The sequence below is a fragment of the Panthera pardus genome, unplaced genomic scaffold, assembly GCF_024362965.1.
Source record: "Panthera pardus isolate Hobbes unplaced genomic scaffold, ASM2436296v1 HiC_scaffold_15, whole genome shotgun sequence".
Classification (NCBI taxonomy): Eukaryota; Metazoa; Chordata; class Mammalia; order Carnivora; family Felidae; genus Panthera; species Panthera pardus.
In genome coordinates, this window is record NW_026526710.1 from 17,460,337 (window position 1) to 17,483,300 (window position 22,964).

General features: G+C 50.7%; 1 protein-coding gene across 2 annotated transcripts in view; it reads left to right on the forward strand.

Moving 5' to 3' along the window:
- The first annotated feature begins 5,248 nt into the window (after positions 1-5,248).
- Positions 5,249-22,964, forward strand: part of AP1B1 (adaptor related protein complex 1 subunit beta 1) — an 85,215-nt gene continuing 67,499 nt past the window's right edge. Inside the window, exon 1 of one of the 2 annotated variants that reach the window (XM_019426592.2) lies at positions 5,249-5,441. In XM_019426592.2, the coding sequence (XP_019282137.1) occupies positions 5,278-5,441 (164 nt within the window). In that variant the 5' untranslated portion in view covers positions 5,249-5,277. The remainder of the gene's footprint in view (positions 5,442-22,964) is intronic. The other variant, XM_053902187.1, reaches the window with a different exon arrangement.

Sequence of the window (22,964 nt, forward strand, 5' to 3'; positions counted from 1 at the left end):
GATAAAGCAGCGCAGTTCTCCATGAACATCAACCAAACATTAATGTCACTCACTTCATTCATTCAGCATCTATGGGGTTAGACCCTGTGTTGAGCACTGGAGACTCTAAAGAATGAGACCTCAGTAAGGGGGAATCCTCCCCTCCCCCGCCATGTATATAGCAAAGAGAACTCAGCCACCACTTTCTCCTTGGTACCTCCTCAACCCTTGTTCACTAGGCAAGGATCATTGTTGCTATTTTATAGATGAGTAAAGTGAGGAAGTCAGTTGCCTGAGTTAACCCACTGATGAAGCAGAAGTGAGCCCAGTGTCTCAAATCATCCAGAACTAAACTGGTGCTGGACACACAGGGTGGAAACTCACTTCTCTGGCACAGTAGGGACCCAGATGGCCTGAGGTTGAAGGAATGAGTATCACCCAGAGAGGGGACAGGCCAGGGTTGGAGTCTGGCCTCTGATGGGTCATTCAACTGAAAGTCCCTGTGACCTGTGACCCAATGTCAGCACATCCTTTATATAAGGGCTCACTCCCAACTTTGGCATCCTGTACCACTGTGTCACCTCTCTGGAGAGCAGCATGTGACCATTGTTTAGGGGTGCATTTGCCAAACTGTTCATTCTCTTCCTCCTTTATTTTTCTCCATAAAATGTGTCCCTTTTCCCACATTAAATATTGTATGAAAATTGTAACTGATTTAGCACTTTGTTAAAAGCGAAATGACAAATCACATACATAGAACATACTGTGTGTGTGTGTGTGTGTGTGTGTGTGTGTGTGTGTGTGTGTTGGCATCAGATGTAAAATCCATCACCAGCTATTACTTAATTAGGGTTGTGTTTTATTAAATGACCTTTGTTTGAAAACAATAATTTATAACAATTTATAACAACAACAAAAAAGTGACAACATGGATAGTTCTACTCTCTTATCTTGTTTTCTTCCATGGGTTGTAAGCTTCATAAGGGCCCAGATTTTTGTCGGTTTTATTCACTGCTGCCTTCCTTGGCACTTGGAACAATAGCTGGCATATGGTAGGTGCTTAACAAGTAGTTGTCCAATGGCTGAGCAGTTCTGTCTGACAGGCTAGTAAGAGCCTATACATTTCAGCACCAGGAATCTGGACAGCTCCCAGGCTGCCGGGCTCTTCAGGCCCCAGTAGGGAGGAGGGAAGGGGAAAGGGGGGCTTGAAAACGTGCCCTGTACACCGCCCTCACTCCCCCACCCGCCCTCGCCCCCGCCCTCAAGCTTGGAGCCTAGTGAGCCCAGCTGTGTGCTCAGTTTTGCTGGGGCTACAGCCTTGTCTATTCCGCTGCCGTCTCCCTCAGTATTCCTTTTTGACTTCAGCAATTTTTTGCACGTATCTATGAAGATTGCTTCTCAGGTTTTGACTAAGATCAAGTATATAGACTTATTTAAAAAACTAAGCATTTCTCTTTCTCCTTGTCTCTCATCCCCTTCATCGTGCCCCCACATTCTCCCCTTTCCCTGTCCTTTATCCACTTTTCCCCTTTCATTTTCCCTGTTATCACATCCCTCTTCCTTTCCCCCAATTTCTCTGTCCTCTTTATCTCTGCCCTCTTCCTCCCCCCTCCTTAGAGATGTCCCATTTTTTGCAGGGCTTGATTTATAGTAAAGGGAGGCAGCCTCCCTTCTCCTACTCCTTTTATGAAGGAAACAAAAAACGGAACTACGTGCAGTTTTGCCATAAGCCTCCTCCTCCTAGTGTCCACCCACAGGTTAACCACCAGGGAACCTGCCTGCAGCTGATGAAAGCCTGCAGCAGGCCTGCCTGCCCACTTGTCTGCACCCTGGGGTGGCACCAAGTGGGAAGCAGAATTCTGCTGCAAAGGTCATGGGCTGGTGGGTGGATTTACTGATCCGCCCCATGTCCCCTGCTCCAGTTCCCTTTGTGGGTAATCATAGATGAATGATTTGGGGCTGTGGTTCCTAGACTAGGAGTGAGGTGATTCATTGGGCTTTCCTAAGGGACCAGTTCTAGCAGCTGGGTGAGGTTTTCTGTGTTACACATGCTGTCATATTCTTGTAACATAGAGCAAGAGGCTAAGCAACAATAGGAATGAAGGCTCTTAGCTAAAGAGGGGAGGAGGTGCGTCTGAGTTTACCTCTGGCCTTGCTCATCCCTGTAACCCTATGATGTAGATAGATACTGTTACTATCTCCACTTCATGGTCTGGGAATTGGAGGCCAAGAGAGGTTGGGTGACTTGCCCCAGGATACACAGCTAGAAAGTGGCGGAGCTTGGATTTGAACTCAAGTCTAACGGATTCAATTGCAGCAGGTATAATGAACTACGGGATTGTGCTACCACCTCTCACGTTCATGGGAAGGCCCAACTAGGTTCCCATAGGACCACTGTTGTAGAAATGGACCCAACACTCCCAGTTCCATCACAGCTGACTGGGGCTTTGCTCTGGGCACTCCTTCTGTAACCTTGGGGGAAGCAAGGGGCATTGAGAACTGGCATTGTCTCTGGGGGAGGAGGCTTTCCAGACAGTATAGTCAGGAAGTTAAGATGACAGCCAACTCAGCCTTCTGGATGACCTGACCAGAGGAGAGACTGATAAATAGAAAGTGGTCATGGAACCATAATTGATGTTCACAGTGAAGATCTGGAGTCATCAAGAAAACAATTTTGGCAGCCTCCATGTGGTGAGCACCTGCCTGCTGTGTGCTAGCCACCTACATATGTGGTGTCTGCAACAACTTCACTAGATCTGCAGGGTATCCTCTAATACAAAGTAGAAGATCTAGGTCAGAGAAAGTAAGTGACCTGCCAAGGTCACAGAGCAAAGTAGTGGAGGGGCTGTGGCTCACACCTAAACCTCCTGTACTTTCCAGTTTCCACAATGGGTCTCAGGAAAAAAAAAGGTTTCAGTGATGTTTCATCTCTTTATTCCAGAAGAGAAGGCAGCACATAGTAAATTTTAGAAAGATTATATGCCAATGAGTTTAAATTGGGGCTCTGGGGACTTGAGGGGAGAACTACCAGTTGATAAAAGGTCATTCCTTATGGTCGGTGTTAGCAGGTAAATGAGGCATTACTGGGCTTTAAAAAGGCCCCTGCAAGTGGGCACAGCCCTGGGCTTGGTGGACATGAAGCTTGCTTTATTTGGGGGCAGCCGCCTCCTGGCCTGTCCCTCTGCAGTCAAGCTGCGTGAAGACACACGGGGACCACCCAAAAGCACCAAATGCCAGCATGGAGGAGACATGCCAGGAAAGTTTCTGAAACCTCTTCCTCTGCCCTGAGCCAGGCGCCTAGGGAGGACCTGGACGGGGACTCAGTTACACATAAAAAGCTCTGCCGGGTGCCTGACTGCTTCCTGGCTTCTGGGGAGATTAGTGGTGGAGGAAGGAGGAGACAGAGCTGAACTTGAGGTCTTTGCTCTTAGGGGGAATTAGTGGAGATAATGTGCTTTTTATTAAAATTTTAAAAATAGTTCTGCCCCAGTGCTGGTCACCAATGCATATTCCCAGGCCCACCCTGATCTTCTTGAGTCAGAATCTTTGCTGAAGGTCCTGGGGATGTGCATTCTATGCCAGTGTCCCTAGAGCAGAACTGCCTCTGGATCTGTTCTCAACCAACCTACCAAGTTCACTGATTCAGCTCCTGCTCTTGCCTTTTATATACATTCTCTCATTATGGTGTCACATCCACTCTAAGAAGCTTTGGTAACAAAAGTGAGGCCTGGAGAGGCTAATCCACTTGCCAGGCACAAAACTTCACAGTCTGGCTCTAGATAGCCACCCTGTCCTATCTTCCTGTCTGTTCACAACTAGATTTTTCCCAGGAATGCCTTCTTGCTTCATCGCTCCACTCTAAGCCTTCCTCCATCTCCATGTGCCTTATGCCCTACTCATTACGTAAGTGTATGTCCTGGGTCCTAGATCATGACATATGCTGGAGTCCCTGGCACCTGTGTCTTCTGGCCTGTGGGTGCAGGGAGTGGTCCTTGCACCTGGGGCTCAGGATGTGTGCAGTGGGTGAAGCAGCTGTGGGGACATAAGTACTTGAGGCAGAGATGGAAGGACACAAGCATGTTCCCTTGTGGTGTCTTTGGAGGGGGCAGGACTGGATGGAATGGACAGAGAGAACTGGTATGCCCTCCCCTGCCCACATCCCTCTCTGTCCAAATCTCCTCTGCCTTCCAGGGCTGCCTCCATGGAATTCTGGATTCCGCCACATTCTCTTTCACCATGAGCTTCTTGTCTGAAATCCTTTCCTTCACTCCAGTAGTCACTCTTTACCCTTCCTTCACATAACTCCTTTCCATCCTTCAGCTACTTCTTGTTATCCACTCCTTCAGCAGCTTTCCCTAACTGCCAAAGTTTTGATAGCTGCTTCCTTTGGGCTTCCACAGTTCCTCTCCCTGTCCCTCATTCTAGCCCAACACTATCCTAGAGGGCTGTTTATATGCTCCTAACTGAACTGTGAGCTCCCCAAGGGCAAGAGCCATCTCTACTCAATATTGCTTCCCTAGGATCTGGTATTAGAGTATTAGCTCAGTGAAGTTTGTTGTATGAATAAATGCCAATTGGTGGTGACTTTAGAGTCTGTAGACACTGCAAAGTCTCTACTCCACTTTATGAATCTAATTATAATACATCTTGGACTGCTTTTCACAAGCCAGAATCCAAGGAAGCCAGGCTAGAGAAAGGAGGAAGAAACTGAGGTCCAAGTGGTCAGTGACAGGTCTGATTCCGAGCCAGTGCTTTCACTGCAGCTCCCAGCTGCTTTGTTTCTGGTTCTACGACTGGAGCTCCTTGAGGACAGGAACCAAGTCTTGGACATTATTTCCTGGCTTGGCAGGGCAGTTTGCCTATTACCACAAATATTGCCATTTACTGGGTGCTTACAAGGTGCCAAGCCCTTGATATGCATTTTTCCCACAGTTTGCAACTCTCACAATATACACAGGGCAGGAAGGTACAATTATCCCCATTTACAGATGAACAAACCGAGGAAGGTTAAGTAACTGCATATTTATCAATGTTTCTTCTAGTTCCTTTCATAAATTTATCCAGGTCCCACTGCGGCCTCACCAGACTTGTCATCAAACCCACTTTCCAGAGCAAGAAACCGAGGTTCCAGGACTACAGCTGATTCCTGTGCCTCCTGGATGCTTGGCCCACAATCCGACTTGAACGAATCGCGCAACAAGCGCCCTCTGCAGGCAGCGACGGTGACGTCTGCGTCACGTTCAGCCCCGCCCCTCGGCGCCGGAAACGCCCGAACGCTCCCTCCGGCCACGGAAGATTATGGAGCGCTCCTCCCAAGGCCCGGGCTCGGAGAAGCCGGGAACGCGACGTTCAGCCCGCACCCGACTTCCCGGCAGCCTTAGTCGCCGCGGCATCGGGTCAGAGGCATCCCCAGGGACCAAGGGAAGGTGGAGGCGGCCTTGGCTGCCGTCGTCTCCTTCGTTGTGAGTAACGTCCCCCCTACGGACGCCGCGGGGCGTCGGGGAGGGCCAGAAGCCCACCCCCAAGCAGAGGAGGCGGGGCTCTGGGAGGGGTTCCTGCTGCAGAAGCTCGTCCCTGGGGGACGGTGCCACAAACGAGGGCACCCGTGCATCTGTGAGCAGCACCCTCCCCCTCCTCAGACCTCAGTTTCTGCACCTGTAAAATGGGGGCTCGGGACACTTCCGTGACTGCAAAAAACGGGATTTCGTCCAGTATTTTCAGAATTCCTGTCACCAGGCAGGCACCGAGAAATCAGAGCTGGGTCAGGCTATCCCGTGTGGCCGCGCAGAGCCCTGGGATCTCCTTCCCTTGCTGCATTAGCAGTCCTGAGACAGAAGAGTCCTAGAGGTTGGGGACTAGCCCCTTCCTGGTGGAGCAGACACCCTGCAGCCTGGGATGGGACAGACCTGAGACATGGCCATGCAAGTAACAAGTAATAGTGTTAGCTCAGATTTACTGAGCACTTATTGCGTGCCTGGCTTTACACGAAGCCCATCACATGTGCTACTTCCACTTCGCCACAACCCTGCCTGGGAGGTACTGTACTTGCCATCCCGTTGAATGGAGGAGGTATTTGGGGCCCAGAATCACAGAACAGTAACCAGTCCAAGGTTACCCAGCTAACAGGTGGCTGGAGCAGCGGTCCACAGTCTTACCCACTACACTGTTCTGAAAAATGTTTGATCTGGAAGGCAGGATGGCAGACGGGGAAAATGACAAGGGCCTGCCAGTATTAAGTATGTGTCGGGTGCCGGCCTAAGGGCCAGCATCCTTTATACCGCTGACAGTGACCCTACACTGTAAGTTTCGTTATTTCTACTTCACAGATTAGACTCAGGTCACCTCACGTGTCTCAGGTCACACTATTAAAAAAACTGGGACTTTCGGGTTCATTGATGGTGCATTCTGCCTGCCTGTATATCGCTCCTACCCCACTCTCCTCTGAGCCTCAGTTTCCCCTTCTGTGAAATGGGAGGTTTGGGCCAGAAGACCCTGGACATTGATTGTTTCCTGAGCTCACATTCTTTGACTTTTAGGTAGCATTGACATGATGTCTAGAGTCCTGGGTTTGTTCCCAGTTATCTGCGACTTGGGAATGCCTTGGCCAAGTCCCCTGCATCGCTGAGCCTCAGTTTCCCCTTCATAAGATGTAGAGACTAGACAATCCTAATTGCAGTGGCACCTTCTGGCTTTAATATTTTATGACCGTAGATGAAGAGACAAGTTGAGGTTCAGCAAAACATGCATCTCCTGAGAATTTCTAATGAATGCAAATCTGCCACTTCACTCAGAACGTCCCGGTGCTAGACTTCCAAGGACAGATACTGTACATGGGTGAGGGGGAGCAGACACCTCCAATCAGGAGTAACTTCTGGGGGAGGCTTACTCCTCCAATGGTACAGAGCCCACTGCTGAGGTCAGACCAACCCAAGGCTGAGTGCTAGCATTCCCACTTCCCCTCAGAGCACCTCGAGCAAGCGACCTCTTCTTTCCATGCCTCAGTTTCTGAATCTGTAAAATGGGGTGCTAATAATACCAGCTTCATTTGAGATTTGGTGGAAAACATAAGCAAAAAGACAACCGCTTCTGGCCTAGAAAACCCTCAAAAAACATCTGTCTGCTGCGCCATCCTGGGGCTGGGAGAGTTCCCGAGTTTTGGACCCTGCCACCCTCTGCCCCCTGAGACCAAGGTGGTGTTAGGGGAGAGGGAGGAGACGCAGGGTCCTGCTGAGTCAGCAGGGGACCCAGATAAGAGATATAGGCGGCCCCGTCCCTAATACTGCTAGTGTAGGCTGCCAGGTCTGATGGTGGCTGAAGTAGCACTAACGGGCATTCCTGCACGTCCCTGGCTGGCGGCAGCCCCCAGGGTGGGGCAGAGGCCGTCTGAGGACAGAAGAGGCAGAGGAATGGTGTCAGGACTGCTGCATTGTGTGCCAGGGGCTGCAGCGAGGTGCGGGCTCACGGTTGAAGATGACACAGCTGACGTGCGTGCTATGCTTCAGGCTTTTATGAAGTGCATTCATATCTCGTGTCCCCAGGACAGGGCTGTGTGACATAGGACAGGATTCTCCACCTGCAGTATAGAGATGCTACTCCTGGCCTGTGAGTGAGCTACAGGGGGCCAGGAGCCCTCAGAACTGTGTGTAGGATTGTGTGAGTGGTTGTCCAAGAGGTGCAGGACCCCAAAATGCCAGAAGTTCTCGATTTAGGAGTCAGAAGAACTGATGTTAGTAAATGGCATAGTGTGACTCTGGGCAGGCAGCTGAACCCCCCCCCCCCCCCAAACCTTATTCTTTCCTTCCTCTCTTCCATCATCTGTTCAACAAACATTTCTTGAGACCTGTTCCAGGCCCAGGCCTAGGCCTGTACTGGAAATACAGCCACAAAGACAGGAGTCCCACCTCCTCTTACCACGAACAAATAAGGAACCAGTTTTATAAGGGCTGATAGAAGGGCAAGTCCAGGGGCTATGGGAGTCACAAATTGCTGTTCCTGACCCAGTATGTTGGGGGGGGGGGCAAGTTGGGGAATCAGGAGGTGAAGCCTGGTTCCGTGTCTATAGCCTCGGGCAGGTCACTAGACTTTCTGAGCGTCAGTTTCCTCCACTTTCCCATATGCTCAATGGCACCACTTTGGGGGTGGGGTGAGGATGGAGGAGGTTAAGGGTTCCCCTTTGGAATAGGCCAGTGGGGAGAGAATTGGTGTGGGACTCGAGGATCTGGCCTCAGCCCCCTTTCTACTTGGTCTCACTAGGTCACCCCAAACACCTCCTCAGGGCCTCAGTTTGCTTCCCACACAGAGAGGGAGCCTGGCTGCCCAGTCTTCCACGGGCAAATGCACACGGGCAGTGGGAGCTCCAAGAAAGGTGAGCAATCGGGGAGAAGGTCCCAAAGGAGGTGGCATCGCTGAGGCCTGGAGGGTAGCAGAGGTTGTGGGAGAACCACAGGGGTCCCTGGCAGAACCCCCGATGTGATGGAGGAATTTAGGGGTGGGGCCTTGGGTTCAGGTAGAAGGGAGGGGAGGAGCGGGGTGGTCCTTGAGCTCTAGCTTTCACTGACTGGTGGAGTTAATGACAAAGAGCAGGGCCTCTGAGTCAGGTGAGCCTGAGTTTCAAGCCTACCCATCATTGCTTCATGAAATGCCTTTGGTGGGACACCTGTGTGGCTCGGTCGGTTAAGCATCTGGTTTTGGCTCAGGTCATGATCCCATAGTTGGTGAGTTCAAGCCCCTGCTCCGGCTCTGTGTTGACAGTGCAGAGCCTGCTTTGGATCCTCTGTTTCCCTCTCTCTGTGCTCCTCCCCAGCTCTCTCTCTCTTTCTCAAAAATAAATAAGCATTAAAAATTGTTTATAAAGGCCCTCAGTAAGGTTTTCACCTGTCTAAGCCTCAGTTACTGCCATCTGGGAAATGGGGATAAGATAACCCATTCATCAGGTTTTTGGATATTATATGACTCCATTTATGTGAAATGTCCAGAATAGGCAGATGTATAAAGAAGAAAGTAGGTTAATGGTTTCCTTAGAGCTGGAGGGTTGAGGGAATCGAAGGATGATTGTTCAGGAGCATGGGGTTTCTTTTTGTGGGGATGAAAATGTCCTGAAATCGACTGTGGTGGTGGTTGCACGACAATATACTAAAAAGCATTGACTTGTACACTTTAAGTGGCTTAATTGGATGGATGGTGTGTGAATTATATCTCAGTAGACTGTCACAAAAAACCAAAAGGTTGTTGGGAAGATCCGATGAGATGCTACATGCCAGCACATTGTAGGTGCTGTCTGAATGTTAGCTATCACTGGCACTGTTTATTCCCAGTAGCAAGTCCAGCCCTCCCTCAGAGAGGGCTGATAGACTCCAGGAGGAGGGGAAGGAGCCTGACCCACCACCGGCTGGCTAGGGGCCCAAAGCAAGGCGCATAACCTCTCTGAGCCTCAATTTTCTCATCTGTGAAATGGGGTGATTTTCCAGATTTTGGCCACCTCTTGAGACACTGTGAGGTTCAGATCAGACTGAGTTTTGCCAGATACAGACACAAGGTTGGATGCATCCCCACTTAGGCAGAGAAGGGCGGGGAGATTGCATGTTCCCTCTCTCTGCCCGAGGTGGGACTGGCTTCACCCATCCATTCGTCTTGAGTACTGAGTGCAGATTGCATTTAAGGCACTGGGCAAAGGATAGAGCAGGGCTGGCAACAACCAGAGCCCTGGACCTCAGAGGAGCCTGGGTGGAGGGACACGCAAGGGTCTCCCAGGCTAGGATTGATCAAGCCGTCATGTTATCATTCTGGGCCTCAGTTATCTGTGAAAAGGGGAAAAATAGTGTCTCCTGGGTGAAGCTGAACTGAGGCTTACAGTGACTGGCCCAGTGACTACACTTAATACGTGGGAACCATTATTATTAATTGCTATCATTAATATCATGATCAAGTGCCTTTTGTCACCCCATTTCAGCTATCTTGTTACATGGTGAATTGTGTCAGGTCTCCATCTCTCCTGTCCCTGTCCTAGATGATCAAGTCCCCCAGGTCAGGGCCTAGATGCCCCTTCCTGGTACTGTCCTTTTCAGACCCAGCCCTGGGGCTTGAAGAAGCTTCTCCTCTGTGCAGCCCCAAGCCCCCTTCTTGCCCCCTTCCTTTAAGACCCTTTTCTCTGGACCTGCAGGTCTGGCCAAGCAGGGAACTGAACCCCTCTCCTTCCGCCCAGCTGCAGGGTAAGGTCACCAGGCCGCCCCCTGGGAGGCCTTTCTGGGCATTTTGTTCTCACTGCGGCTGGAGCTGAGCTAGAGCAAGCTGAGCCTGGCTCAGCGTCTCCTCCCACATCCCTCCCTCTGCAGAGCTGTAAGCCAGGCTGGCTGGCGACTCAGCCAGGGCCGCAGCAGCATCTGCAGCATCCCTGTTGCTGTGGTGGATGGAGGGCAGGGATAGAGGGGTGTGCTTTCCCTTGCTGGGTGCTACTCTCCACTCTGGACCTGCACTGCCTGCTTTGCAGCTCCCTCAGAGTGCTCTCCCCCAAAACTGCCTGCTGACAACTCCTTCCCCCTTTTTTCCTCGTTCCCATCTGCAGACAGCATGGTTGTCTCAGGCTACAGCCTGCCAGGCACCTGGGATAATGAGACACGTTGTGTATTGAGAGTAAGGTCAAGGTCCCACCACAGCCCTACCATGAATGGGCTGGGCACCTCAGAGTGGTTCATGGAATCTCTCTGGGTCTGTTTCCCCATTTGTACAGTGTGAATGATCCTGAAAGTGTCGGCACTGACATCCATCCTTCTGATTTCTTTTTAACTCCCCCCGACCCTGAACCTTTTACCTTGAAACTAGGTCTCCTGTGTGACCTCAGCAACCAGGCCAGGCAAACAGGAGAGAGCTAAGATAGGGTGGGTGATGGGGGTGGTGGAGAAGCCAAGCTTTGGAGCCTGCAACCTTGGGCTGGACTCATCTCCACCACCCCCCACCACCCACCCCCGCCCCGGCCAGTCCTCACCTTCCTGAACCTCGTTCTCTTCATCTGTAAAATCAGAAGAGTCAGACCTGAGTTATTGGAGGTGGACCCCTGTGCCAGACACACCGCTAGCAGGTGACAATAAACATGGGTCTCCTTCCCCTTCAAAGTGCAGCTTAGCTCCCCAAATCTGGGCCTCTCCTGTAGAGGTCCCTGCAGATAGTGTCAGGGATGGGGGATGAACTAGCGATGGACATTTTGTGGCTGAGGTGGTTCCCAGGTGGCGCGGGGGACAGGAGCATCAGTGTGCCTCCAGGTGATCTGTGTGATCCCAGCACAAAGTGTGTGTGGTGAGCACAAAGCGGGGAGGCCAGAGCAGACTCCACCCCCGGGGGTCAGCAGAGGGGTCCTGGGACTTGGCACCCTGTTTGCTCATTTGTTCATCCACTCAGCAAATAATTTAGTCTCCTTGAAGGCCACTGCGTGCCTGGGCCTGTGGAGGGCAGAGCAGTACAGGGCTGTGTGCCAGCCCCTGTTCTAAGCACCTTACGTGAATTAACTCACTTTTACCCTCACGACAACAGAATGGGGTAAGCACTGTTTGCCTCGTTTGGCACAGAGAAGTTAAGTACCTTGGCCAAGGTTACATAGCAGATAACTCGTAGACCTGGTGTCTGAAACCAGACAGTCCTCTGAGGTCGGTGACAAAAACATCTCCTCATCTTCCCACTGCCCTCAGTGGGCCTGGCTTCATTTCCTTCCTGCTTGTTCTGGAACAGCCCACTGGGTCTTACACCTCTAGCCCTTGTTCTTACAGCTTCCCCTGCCTGCAGTGTGTTTTCTGACTCTCTTTCTCCTCTGACTGACCAACTCCTAGTCATCCTTCAGTGCTCAGCTGTGGCAACACCTCTTCCAGGAAGGCTTCCTTGGTGCCCTTTCCACCCCTGGCTGGGTTAGGCTCCTTTGCTGGCCTCTCTTCGCTCCCTTTCCCCCATCTCCCACTTATCTCTCTTGTCGCAAGCATCTGTTAATTTATTTTTTTAATGTTTATTTATTTTTGAGAGAGAGGAAGCACGAGCGGGGGGGAAGGGCAGAGAGAGAGGAAGACAGAGGATCCGAAGCAGGCTCTGTGCTGAGAGCAGAGCCCAATTGGGGCTTGAACTCACAAACTGTGAGATTATGACCTGAGCCGAAGTAGGACACTCAACCAGCTGGCCCACCCAGGTGCCCCAAGCATCTGTTAATTTAGGTGCCTTCCCACCAGACTGTGAGCCCCTTGCCCTCACCTTGGCACCCCCTGTGCCTGCCACCATATGTGGTAAGTCTTGATTGTTAATAATCTTGTGAATAGTGGGCAAGTTCTAGTATCTCTTTCATAGAGGGAGAAGCTCAGGCACAGAAAGGTGACATGACCTACCCAAGTCACAGTAACAGAGCCGGCATTTGCTGGGATGGCCTCAGTCTCGAGGAAGAGACTTTGGAAGGTGTCAGAGAACTTTGCAGTAGCCCTTACTTGAGGTCTGACAGGCAAATGGCCAATAGTAGTAATAGCAATATTAATAATAATAATAGCAGTCCCACTTAAGAGCTTTTCCTGTGTCTCGGGCATCATGCTAAGCACGGTGTGTGAATACTTTCACTTATGCCTTGCTCTTTCCTTATGAAGTAAGTGCTATGATTAACCCTATTTTAGAGCTGGGGAAATAAAAGCTCAGAGAGGTTAAGTGACATGCTCAAGGTCACACAGCAGTGATTTACCAGAGTTTAAACTTTTTAAATGATTTATTAATGGCTAAAAGCCCAGAGGCCCAAAGGGTAGATGATGAAAAGCCTCCCTATCTTCTGTCCCCAGCCACCCAGCTCCTCCCCTGGAGGCGACTAGGATGATTCACAAATGTCCTTCAGAGCAGATCTGTGTGTTCACAGACAAACCTGGGTTTGTGTTATTCAGAGCCAGGTTTAAACCCACACCTATGAGATTCCCCGTCACCCACAGAGGCTCAGGGCTTGACACAGAGTGCCCACCATGCCCTGGCAGAGATTTGGGTACCCCAAAAGCCTCTGTCCTCTGCCCGAGTTCCCTCTCCCCACTGCCATTGTGCCTCTTCAGCAGTTGGCTGAGGGCCTGCCTCGCTCGACTCAGGCTGCAGCAGAGCCTGGGCACTGGTCCAGGGCCCTGCCCGGCAATGGCAGAAGGGCTGCGGCAAGCCATGGGGGACCCCTTCAACACAGTCTGACGTCCGATTTACTATCCCTCATGGTGGTAGTCCAGCGTAGGGGAACAGCTCATGCAAAGGCAGGGAGGCGAGAATGAGCACAGGGGTATGGAGGTGCCATGGTCTTTGGGTACAAGGAGACTTGGGTCCGAGTCCCGGCTCCACCCCTTCCTGCTGTGGAACCAGATGGGCCTGCCTCCTTAAGGAGCCTCTGTTCTCTCAGGACACTCATGAGGATTAAGAGACAAAGCACCTGCTTGGGGAATGTAATAGGTCCCCGATAAGTTGGTAGTCGGCTTGTTTTAATTACGAAGGCCTCTGTTCTGAGCTTTTCCAAATTTCTACCTGACCCCTGGAAAGCGGGGATGCAAGATCCTTAGCTCTCCCTTCCTTTCTACATGCCGAAGGAATTGAATGTGAATAAACATTAGGTTGTATTATTATTGTTGTTGTTGGTATTATTATTACTCTTACTTGGTGCCCAGAGAGTGGTGTCCTTGGGTATGTAGACCCCAAGGATCTCACCCCTATCCTACTCCCCGGGTGACACTCTGAGGGGAAGCCCATGGCAGGAGTTTACTGTCTTGGGGGGCAGAGCAGCAGGGGACCTGTGTGTGGAGGTTTGAGTTTTGAAGACCAGGGGAAGGGGGCTAACAGGAAGCTGGCTGGGAGTAAGAGCATAGGGCTGGGAATGGGGTGTCTTGGTCAGTAGCCATGGCCTGCCTGAGCTCCAGTTTCCTGTGTGGAATTGGGGTCATCTGTCCTTTCCCATTAATATCGTGAGATTTGGGATGCTCAGGCAGGGGAATACATGAGAGAATATCTGCCACCTGCAAAGCCAAGGTCACGAGCAGTCAGCCCACAGGCTGATGTGGCCTGTGGAGCAGCTTGGTTCAGCCCCTCCCCCAACCAAGGGTATTAAAAAAATTCATTTGGAAATAATGGTCATGGTTGCACAGCATTGTGAATGTAATTAATGCCACTGAATTGTACACTTAGAAATGGTTAAAATGGTAAATTTTATGTTATATATATTACACTGTGATTAAAAAGTGCAGAAAAAAGAGGATTTGAATCAATTGCTGTTATCACAAAAACAGAGACCACTTTATGGGGGTTAGTAGCGACAATTTTGAAAAGCCAAATAGGAGGCAGTAAGGGGGTGGTTACCCAAACTTGTGACCTGGACACATGGAGGATGGGCTGGCTTTGGAGGGCACAGTGGCTTTGGAGGAGATCCAGGCACTGCACAGAGAGCTGGGAAATACCCTGGCCTCTTCCTACCTGCCAGTCTTTCTTTAATGCCTCCCATTGGCTGAACCTAACCAGAGTCCGTTGGCAGAGGAGCTTGGGAAATGTAGTTTCCCAATGAGCACTTGGGATGCCAAGAAAAGCAGAGAAAGAGCAGGGAATGGGTCTGAGGTCATATAGCAAATGACTGGTACAGTTGTCAACATCTGACAGCTGGGTGATTTAACATAAAAATCTGGATTCATAACTTTTCCCGAAACATCCTTGAGCCCCCTGTCCTGGCAATGACCCTGTAGACAGGGAAAGGAAACGAAAGGAAAGGAAAGGAGAGGAAAGGAGAGGGGAGGGGAGGGGAGGGGGGGGAGGGGAGGGGAGGGGAGAGGAGAGGAGAGGAAGACAGGGCATGGGGGTCAGCAAGGCCCACCTCTGCCGAGTCATGCTGGGGCACTGCCTTGGGCAGGCCTGCTGAGGAGTCCTGAAAAGCTTACAGAGTCTCCAGTTTTCTGACCAGCACCTAATGAGGCATGAAGGGACCCCCAAGTCCTTTAGAGCAGGGATAGACGAGAAGCCATGAGGACCCTGAGCCGGGTGGACAGAACAGGCAGGGCCAGGGGAACTGACAGGGCTGGATCAGCCTTTAGAAAGAGCACACCGGGTATCCAGGACTATGGGAATACCCTAGCTCTTGGAGACTCTCTGGTCCTGTGGAGGTTTTGTTTGTTTGCTTTTTGTTTTATTTTTCTTTCTGAGGCTGTCAGGCCCTTTGTTCATACCAAATCTTCCAGGAAAGCCTAACATGTTAACTCATGGCAGAACTATCCTGGAGGAGGAGGTTGGGTGGCCTGAAGTTCTCCTCTGAAAATCCCTGAGGCGATACTCAGGAAGGGTCTCAGACCTGTCCAAGGTCACACATGGCATTTGAGGAGATCTGTGCTTATGCCACAGGCCTCTTGGCTCCCAAGATGCTGAGAACACTGGCTTTGGAGTCACTTGGACTGGAGACAAATCCCCACCGTAGCTCAGTGACCTCAGACAAGGACCCTCACCCCTTGTTAGAAGGGGATGCCAGTATCTCCCTCATAGGATGTGGGGAGGGGAGGAGAGGTTTATGCTTGTCAGGTGCCCACACAGTGCGTGGTTACCTAGGTTATCATGGTTACCAAGGGGCCAGTCCCATGGCTGTTACGATGACACAGGCTGCCCTCCGACCCCCAAGATGGGGAGAACTCCCCAGATTCTTCCTACCTCTCTTCCTGCTCCCTCCCAGGCCACACAGCCAGCAAGAATTTGTCCTCTGCAGGGATGTGCAGGGAGAAAGTCTCCTTTTTTGATGAAACAGCAATGAGGTGATGTCTGGGTTTTTTATATCCCCATTGCTGAACTGGTGCCAGACACAAGAGTACAAGCCAGATTCCATTAGCCACATTTGTCCTATGGACTCCTAGCCCTGTGGGGACCTTCCAGTGGTCCAGTGTGAGACCCAACAACTGGGAAGACATTGGCCAGGGCCAATGAAAGCAGTTACAAGATGTGACACCTCCCCTGGGGACCCAGGCAGGGTCTTAAGAGTCTGCCTCACTCAAGAGCCTTTCCTTTTAGGGGTGCCTGGGTGGCACAGTCGAGTTATGCATCCGACTCTTGGTTTAGGCTCAGGTCATGATCTCACAGTCATTGGGATCAAGCTGTGCTTTGGGCTGGTCACAGAGCCTGGTTGAGAGAATCTCCCCCGCTAGTGTGTGCAAGCTCTTTCTCTCTCTCTCTCAAAAAAAAAAAAAAAAAGAGTCTTTCCTTAAAAAAAAAAAAAGACATGGTTACATTTTTCTTCTTGCCAATGTAAGAAATCCTTTGAGGTGTAGGAGTTACTACTAACCCCATTTTTGAGAATAAAGTGAGGCCTAGATAGGTTAATTACCTTGCTCCGAGGAACCCATTGGTAAGTGTCAAGTCATGGCTTAATCCTGCTAATCTATTGTCAATCAGACTTCAGAAACCTGAGTGCTCATTATCATTCTGCTCAACCAAAGTATCAATGGTCTTGAGAATTTGAGATTGTTGGTGATAATATCATAGGATTATATTTTAAATGGGGGGAAAATCCCTCAAAGTAGCATGCACTTGTTAAAAAAAATATTCAGTTACAAAAATGTCTGAAGTAGATAGTGAAAGGCCCTGCAACCCTACTTTCCAGAGATAAGCTCTGGAACCACTTATTATATATATTCTTCCAGGTTCTTTTATGCATTTACAAGTAAGTGTTAATATTTATGTTTTAAGAAGATTGTACATTCTGTTTTGCAACTTGCTTTTTGCAAGTAACAGTAGCTCTTGAAATACAGAGGTTCCTCACCACTCAGATCTGTGGGGGAAGCGACTGGTAAAGTTTTAATGCGAAATTGTGTTTTGTGTATGTGAGTGGAGGGATGGTGATTATGAGTATCATTAGAATTTCTAAAAAGATTCGGACCCAAGCCCCTTGTATTTCAGCTGGAGAAAACGAGGCCAAGAGGGGAAAGGCAGGTGAGTGGGGAGCCCAGCCCCTCAGGGTGGCCTTGAAGGATGACAGGGAGAATGCTGCAGTTGCTGGCCCTGGGCACCCTGCCCTGGCCCCGAGAGGAACTGCGCCCTGCGGAACCAGAAGGAGGGTGAGGGAGTCAGCCTTGCCTGAGCTAGCAGACAGGGCTTCTGCAGTCCCTGCCAGGCCAAGATTTACGGCCACCAGGAGCTGGAGGTTACAGAGAAAGAGCCTGGTGCAGCACTTGGGAAGGGAGCCATCCGCAGTGCCTGCAGTGAGCCAGCTACTGGTCAGGCCTGGCTCCTCTGGGCTCAGGAAAGCCCTCTGAGGTTCAGGCCTAGAACATGGGGATGGACAAAGGGTGGGGTCAGAGGGCACTCTTGGGATCAGAACCCCCTGACCCCTACCCAGCTGGTGTTGGGATCCCTGCCCTGGAGAGGATGCTGAGAAAAGGGCCTGGCCAGGTTCTTGTTACTGAGCTAGTAGCAAGAAGTTGCTAGAGAAGGGGCAAAGGACAGAGTGACCAGCACAGGTAGAATGACATGAGGAATTTTAGAGGAGGTCCAGATGGCTGGAGCTCAGAGCAGAAGGGTGAGGTAGGCGAAGGGAGAGGCTAGGAGCATCATGCCATGTGGAGAGCTGGACCAGGGAAATTTCGAGAAGGGTTCAGGCAGGGGCTCACCATGTCTCAGATGCAATATTTGAAGGCTCCCTCTGGGGACTGGATCGGAAGGGACCGGATGGGAAGGTGGTGAGGAAGCAATGGCCAGCGGCCATGTGCCACACTGGGCGGAGTGTAAACAGGGCTGGGCCACTGAACCGTCCAGGAGGCTCACACCTTTGGCTTCCTGTCCCACGTCCCTACCCAGCTGGGCCAACAGAAGCCTCACCGTCAGAGTTTCATGCCGGCACCCTCGCTATCAGATGAGCATCACCCCTGCACCTCCAAACCCACCTCTAGTTCCTCTAATTCTGGTGGCTCAGGAAGGTGGGCATTCACAGGGTGGGTAATCATAACAGTACCAGGCTGTGCTCACCTCTTTCCATGGTGTCTCCACATTGGCTCCAAGGGGTAAGGACTGTTACTCTCCCTGGTTTATAGAAGAGGAAACAGGCTTGGGGAAGTTGAGAGCCTTGACCAAGGCCCCACAGCTGCTGAGTGGTGGCAGACAGAGCCAGGACACAGATCCAGGGTTCCCAGTGCCATTGAGAGCCCCTGAGTCCCCCAAATCCAAAGACCAAACCCAACCCTGCCTCATTTTTTCTTTCACTCGATTCATTCGTTCGCTTGTTCATTCATTCATTCATTCATTCATTCATTCACATTCTCATGAGCCCCACTGTGTGCCTGGCTATGTCAGGCACTGGAAAGGCAGCAGCCCCTCCACTCTCAGGGGGCTACCCTGTGTGCAAAGAACAGCAGCTTTAGTAGAAACCACATGGTAGGGACCCAGGAGACCAGAGGCACTGCCAACCCTATCCCCTGATGGCATCCACCAGACACAAATACCAGCAGCGTCCTCTTTGAGAACAGCATCTTCTTGGTACTCAGGCAGGTGAGCTGGGTGGGGGCAAAGGAGTCAGCCAGATTGGGGGTTACTGGGTAAGAGATCTGGGTAAGGCTAAGGTGGAGGGACAGAGAAGGGATATCTTTCAAAGGGCAGCCCATGGGAGGTTATAAGGTATCCTGTTATCTTGTGGGTGAGCCTTGCAGAGGAGGTGCAGAGAGTTTGGTGAGGAGCAAATGGGAAGCTGCTGGGGGCAGAGGCTGGCTCTGGGCCTGCCAGGATGGGGTGGCAGAGGCTGCTGGCCAGGTGAGTGAGAATGCTTGTGCCGCACCCCCTCCCCGGGGGGCAGGCCCATCTGGCTCGAGAATGGGGCCAAGCAGCTTTCTGGGCACCTGGCAGGCCTGTTATGCGGCTGTGGCAACCGGAGCCTGTCATGAAATCCAAGTCCTCAACCCAGACAGCATTTCATCTCCTGCTTCAGCAGGGATTTACTGAGAGGGTGGAGAGCTGGTGCTGAGGACCAAGTAGATTGTGGTTCACATCCCAGCCACAGATAATAACGCATTTAATATGGAACAGTGATCGATGTGGTGTGCTCCTTGTATACCAGGCATTTGGCATTACTGCTTTTGGTCCTCGTGGCAGCCCTGTGGAATGAGCATCAGAGGAGACCGAGGCACAGAGAGGGTGAGTGATTTGCTCAGGGTCACACAGCTAAAAACAGCTGAATCTGGGTCCAAGCCCAGGTCCATGTGATTCTGGGCTGGGCTCTTCCTAGCTGTATTATCTCTCTCCTAGCCCAACAGTTTTCCAGCTGTGTGAGCCTCCATGTTTTCACCTATGAAAATGGGGATGACAGGTGTGCCTACCCCACGGGGTTATCGTGCAGATTAAGGGAGACAGTCGAATTGAATGATTTTAGTGTGGAGTCTGGCACATACTGAGTGCATGGCAAATGTCACTGCTGTCATCATCACCACCATCATCACCATTATTACCGATGGGCTAGAAGCCACCTGAATGATCATCCGATCCAGCCTCCTTGTACAGATGCGGAAACTGAGGTCTGAACAGGGGGCGGTGGATCACACAGTTGGTGAGCCGTGAGGGAGTATCAGAAATCCTCATGAGTCAGGCCTGCCACCTCCAGCCTCCCCACCCTGCAATGATGATAGTGTCAGGCCTTCCCATGAATGTAGCCCCAACGGGGGTCCCAAGGGGCACTAACCCAGCCTTATCCCCCCAGCTACCTAAGGTGGAACAGATGCAGCTACAGCACCAAGAGTTCCTACAGATGTGGCTGGCCGCCTTGCACAGGAAATTTGTCCTGTTCCACCTTGGAGAACCCCACTGCTCTATCCTGGAGGCTTCCTCTACCTCACAGCCTCAGGATGCCACTTTCTTCCTAGACGTGGCTTGAGAGCCCTCTGGTGGCCACCTAGGGCTTCAGCTTCAGGGTCGGCATCATGGAAGTCCTGCTTTGCCCCAGTTGGGAGCCCGGTTCACATGTGTGTCTCTTTTTTTGTTTGTTTGTTTGTTTGTTAATGTTTATTTATTTTTGAGAAAGAGAGAGAGGGGCGGAGGGAGACAGGATCTGAATCAGGCTCCATGCTGACAGCGGCGAGGCTGATGCAGGGCTTCAACTCCGGAACCGTGAAATCATGACCTGAGCCAAAGTAGGACGCTCAACCAACTGAGCCCCCCAGGTGCTCCAACCCCACTGAGTGTCCCAACCGTGGTGCTAAGGTCCGAACTGTGCTCCTATGGAGCATAGGATCCATCCCGGTGGGGTGTTAATACCTCATCCCCAGACTCTCATCACCCTTTTGGTCCCCGGGGTGTCCCAGTTCTGGGATGCCCACTTACCACAGTACCCCTTGTGATACAGAGGATCTGGTTTTTATTATGTAGGATTCTGGGTTTCCTTTCATTTTGCTTAGGAAAATCCATAGGATGGCAGGTAACTGTGGCTTTTTGTTGTTGGAGCCAGCTTGGCAAAAGTCTGTCCTCCTCCAGCCACAGAGAGTGACAGGGAAGTTAGGAGAGTTGGACTCTGTCTGAGTGGGTCTGTCAAGAGGACCTCACACTGATGGCCTTTGGAGGCCCTGAGCTCTAAGAACCTGCTTGCTCTGACCCAGGGTCCCTCCTCTGATTCAGTCAGGGGTCAAGCAGAAATACCAGGCCATAGAGAGGAAGGGATTTGTCCCAGGTGTTTGAACTTGAGCAATTATGGGAGCCGCTTAAGCAGTCTCTGCAAGGATATTGTCATCGAGTCTGATGCTGGAGCTTGAAGACATAGAGCAGGCTGTCAGCAAGGGCAGAGGTATATCATGTATGGGAAGGACAAGAACATTCTGGGATCCACAGGAACAAGCTGGAACCCACATGGGCAGACTGGCACCCCGATTGGTTCTTGCTGCTGCCAACCTTGAGGGGTGTATGTGGGGTTTCTGGAGAGACCAGGGCCCTTCTCATAGATCTAAACACACACACCTGGCTTAGCAAGTGTCAAAGCTGAATGCTGATCCCAGGGTAGGAGAGGCAGTTGCAGACCTGCCACTGCCTTGAGACAGAGAAACTGAAGGAACCCCCATGAAGAACTGCTTTTTTGTTCCTTTTTCTGCTTCTGTTCTTGCTAGGACCTGCCCCCTGCCTTACACATGCCTTCTTGTACAGGTAATGTATGTCCTCCTTGTAAAGGTCAAGAAATCGATGATTTCTCTGGAGTCTTCCAGCACAACAGATAACATCTAAGGAGTGACCAGGGTCATCATGAACATTTTCCAAGACCTCTGACACACCAAGACCCCTGGCTTCAGGGCATAAGTGACTTATGGTGGACACCTAAACCGTTGTCTTTGTTCATGGGTGCCTGAGAAGGCACAGGCATTGGACCATAGACCTCAATAAAAACCCCAGACTCCAAGCAAAGATGAAACTCACTCTTTCCTTTCCAAGTCTCCTGGATGCTCTGTCCAAATCTACACACACTCCCTATCTTTAATAAACTCTGCCCTCACTTCTTGGATTGCATTTGATTCCTATCCTGCGTGAAGCCAAGGACCCTCTTGGCTAGTTGTGCGGGACCCCCTCCCTCTGGATCCTTGGGCCCAACCAGCCCGCATCAGCCTCATGCCCACAAAATGAGCCAGTCCCTCCGCTTCAATATGTGGGAGCTATAAAAAGCATTGCCGTTTCACTTCTGTCCCCCTAAATCTTTCATAAGAACCTCTCCTGTGCCCCAACCAGGGAAGGGAATTGTGAGAAATGTCATTCAACCTAGCCAAATTCACACCTTATAGACCTACCATAGCCTCTGAGGTGTCCATCAAGGGCCTTCTAGCTGTTGGTATGGATTTGTCCATTCCCTCATGTCCCCGGGCCCTCCCCAACTTCCATTATCCATCAGAGAAAAGAGCCCAGGCTTTGGAGGCCCACAGACCTGGGCTTACACTCTCAATCTGACATTTATGAACTGAGTTTTGAGCCTCAGTTTCTCTGTGTGTGAAAGAGGGTTAATAGTGCACAACCTGCAGAGGTAACATGAGGATTGAAGATAATGCATAGAGGGGTGCCTGGCTGGATCAGTTGGTAGGATATGCAACTCTTGATCTCGGGGTTGTGAGTTCGAGACCCATGTTGGGCATGGAGCCTACTTAAAAAAAAAAAAAAAGAGCCTCATTAATAAAGAAAAGAAAGGGAGGAAGAAAAGAAAAGAAAAGAGAAAGAAAATGCATATAACATACCCAGGAAGGCATGTTCAGGTAACCTACTTAATATTAATCTGAGGGGCACTTGGGTGGCTCAGTCGGTTAAGTGACTGACTCTTGATTTTGACTCAGGTCGTGATCCCACAGTCGTGAAACTGAGCCCCTCGTTGGGCCCTGTGCTGAGCGTGGAGTCTGCTTAAGATTCTCTCTCTCAGGGCGCCTGGGTGGCTCAGTTGGTTAAGCATCCAACTTTAGCTCAGGTCATGATCTCGCGGTTCTTGAGTTTGAGCCTCACATCAGGATTTGCGCTGACAGTGGAGCATGCTTGGGATTCTCTTTCTCTCCTTGTCTGTCTCTGCCCCTCAGCCACTTGTGTGCAGGTGCACACGCTCTCCCTCTCTCTCAAAAATAAATAACTTTTAAAAAAAGATGCCCTCCCTCTCTCTCCCTCTCTGGTCCTCCCCTGCTGGCTCTGTCTCTTTCTCTCTCTCAAAAATAAATATTAACCTGAATAAAGCACAATTGATCATTTTAATCTGCCCTTAATAAAATCATGATCCCACGGTAATTTACTTGGAAAAATGGTTTGATTCCAGTGCTGGGACAGAGAAAATACAAGATGAGCCTGGAAACATCATGAGGTACCAGAGAATAAGGAAGTGCTAAAAAAAAAAGTGGGGTCATGTTGAAAGGAGCCAACCTAAAGGAATTCCTAAGGGCCAAAAGCTGGGAAAAAATGATCAGCAAAATAAATGATAGGTTTGGATTATAACTCAATATCCATAAGCTCAAATGGCTAATAAATAATTGAATTTAAATAAATAATTGACTATGTAGAAATAAGTAATT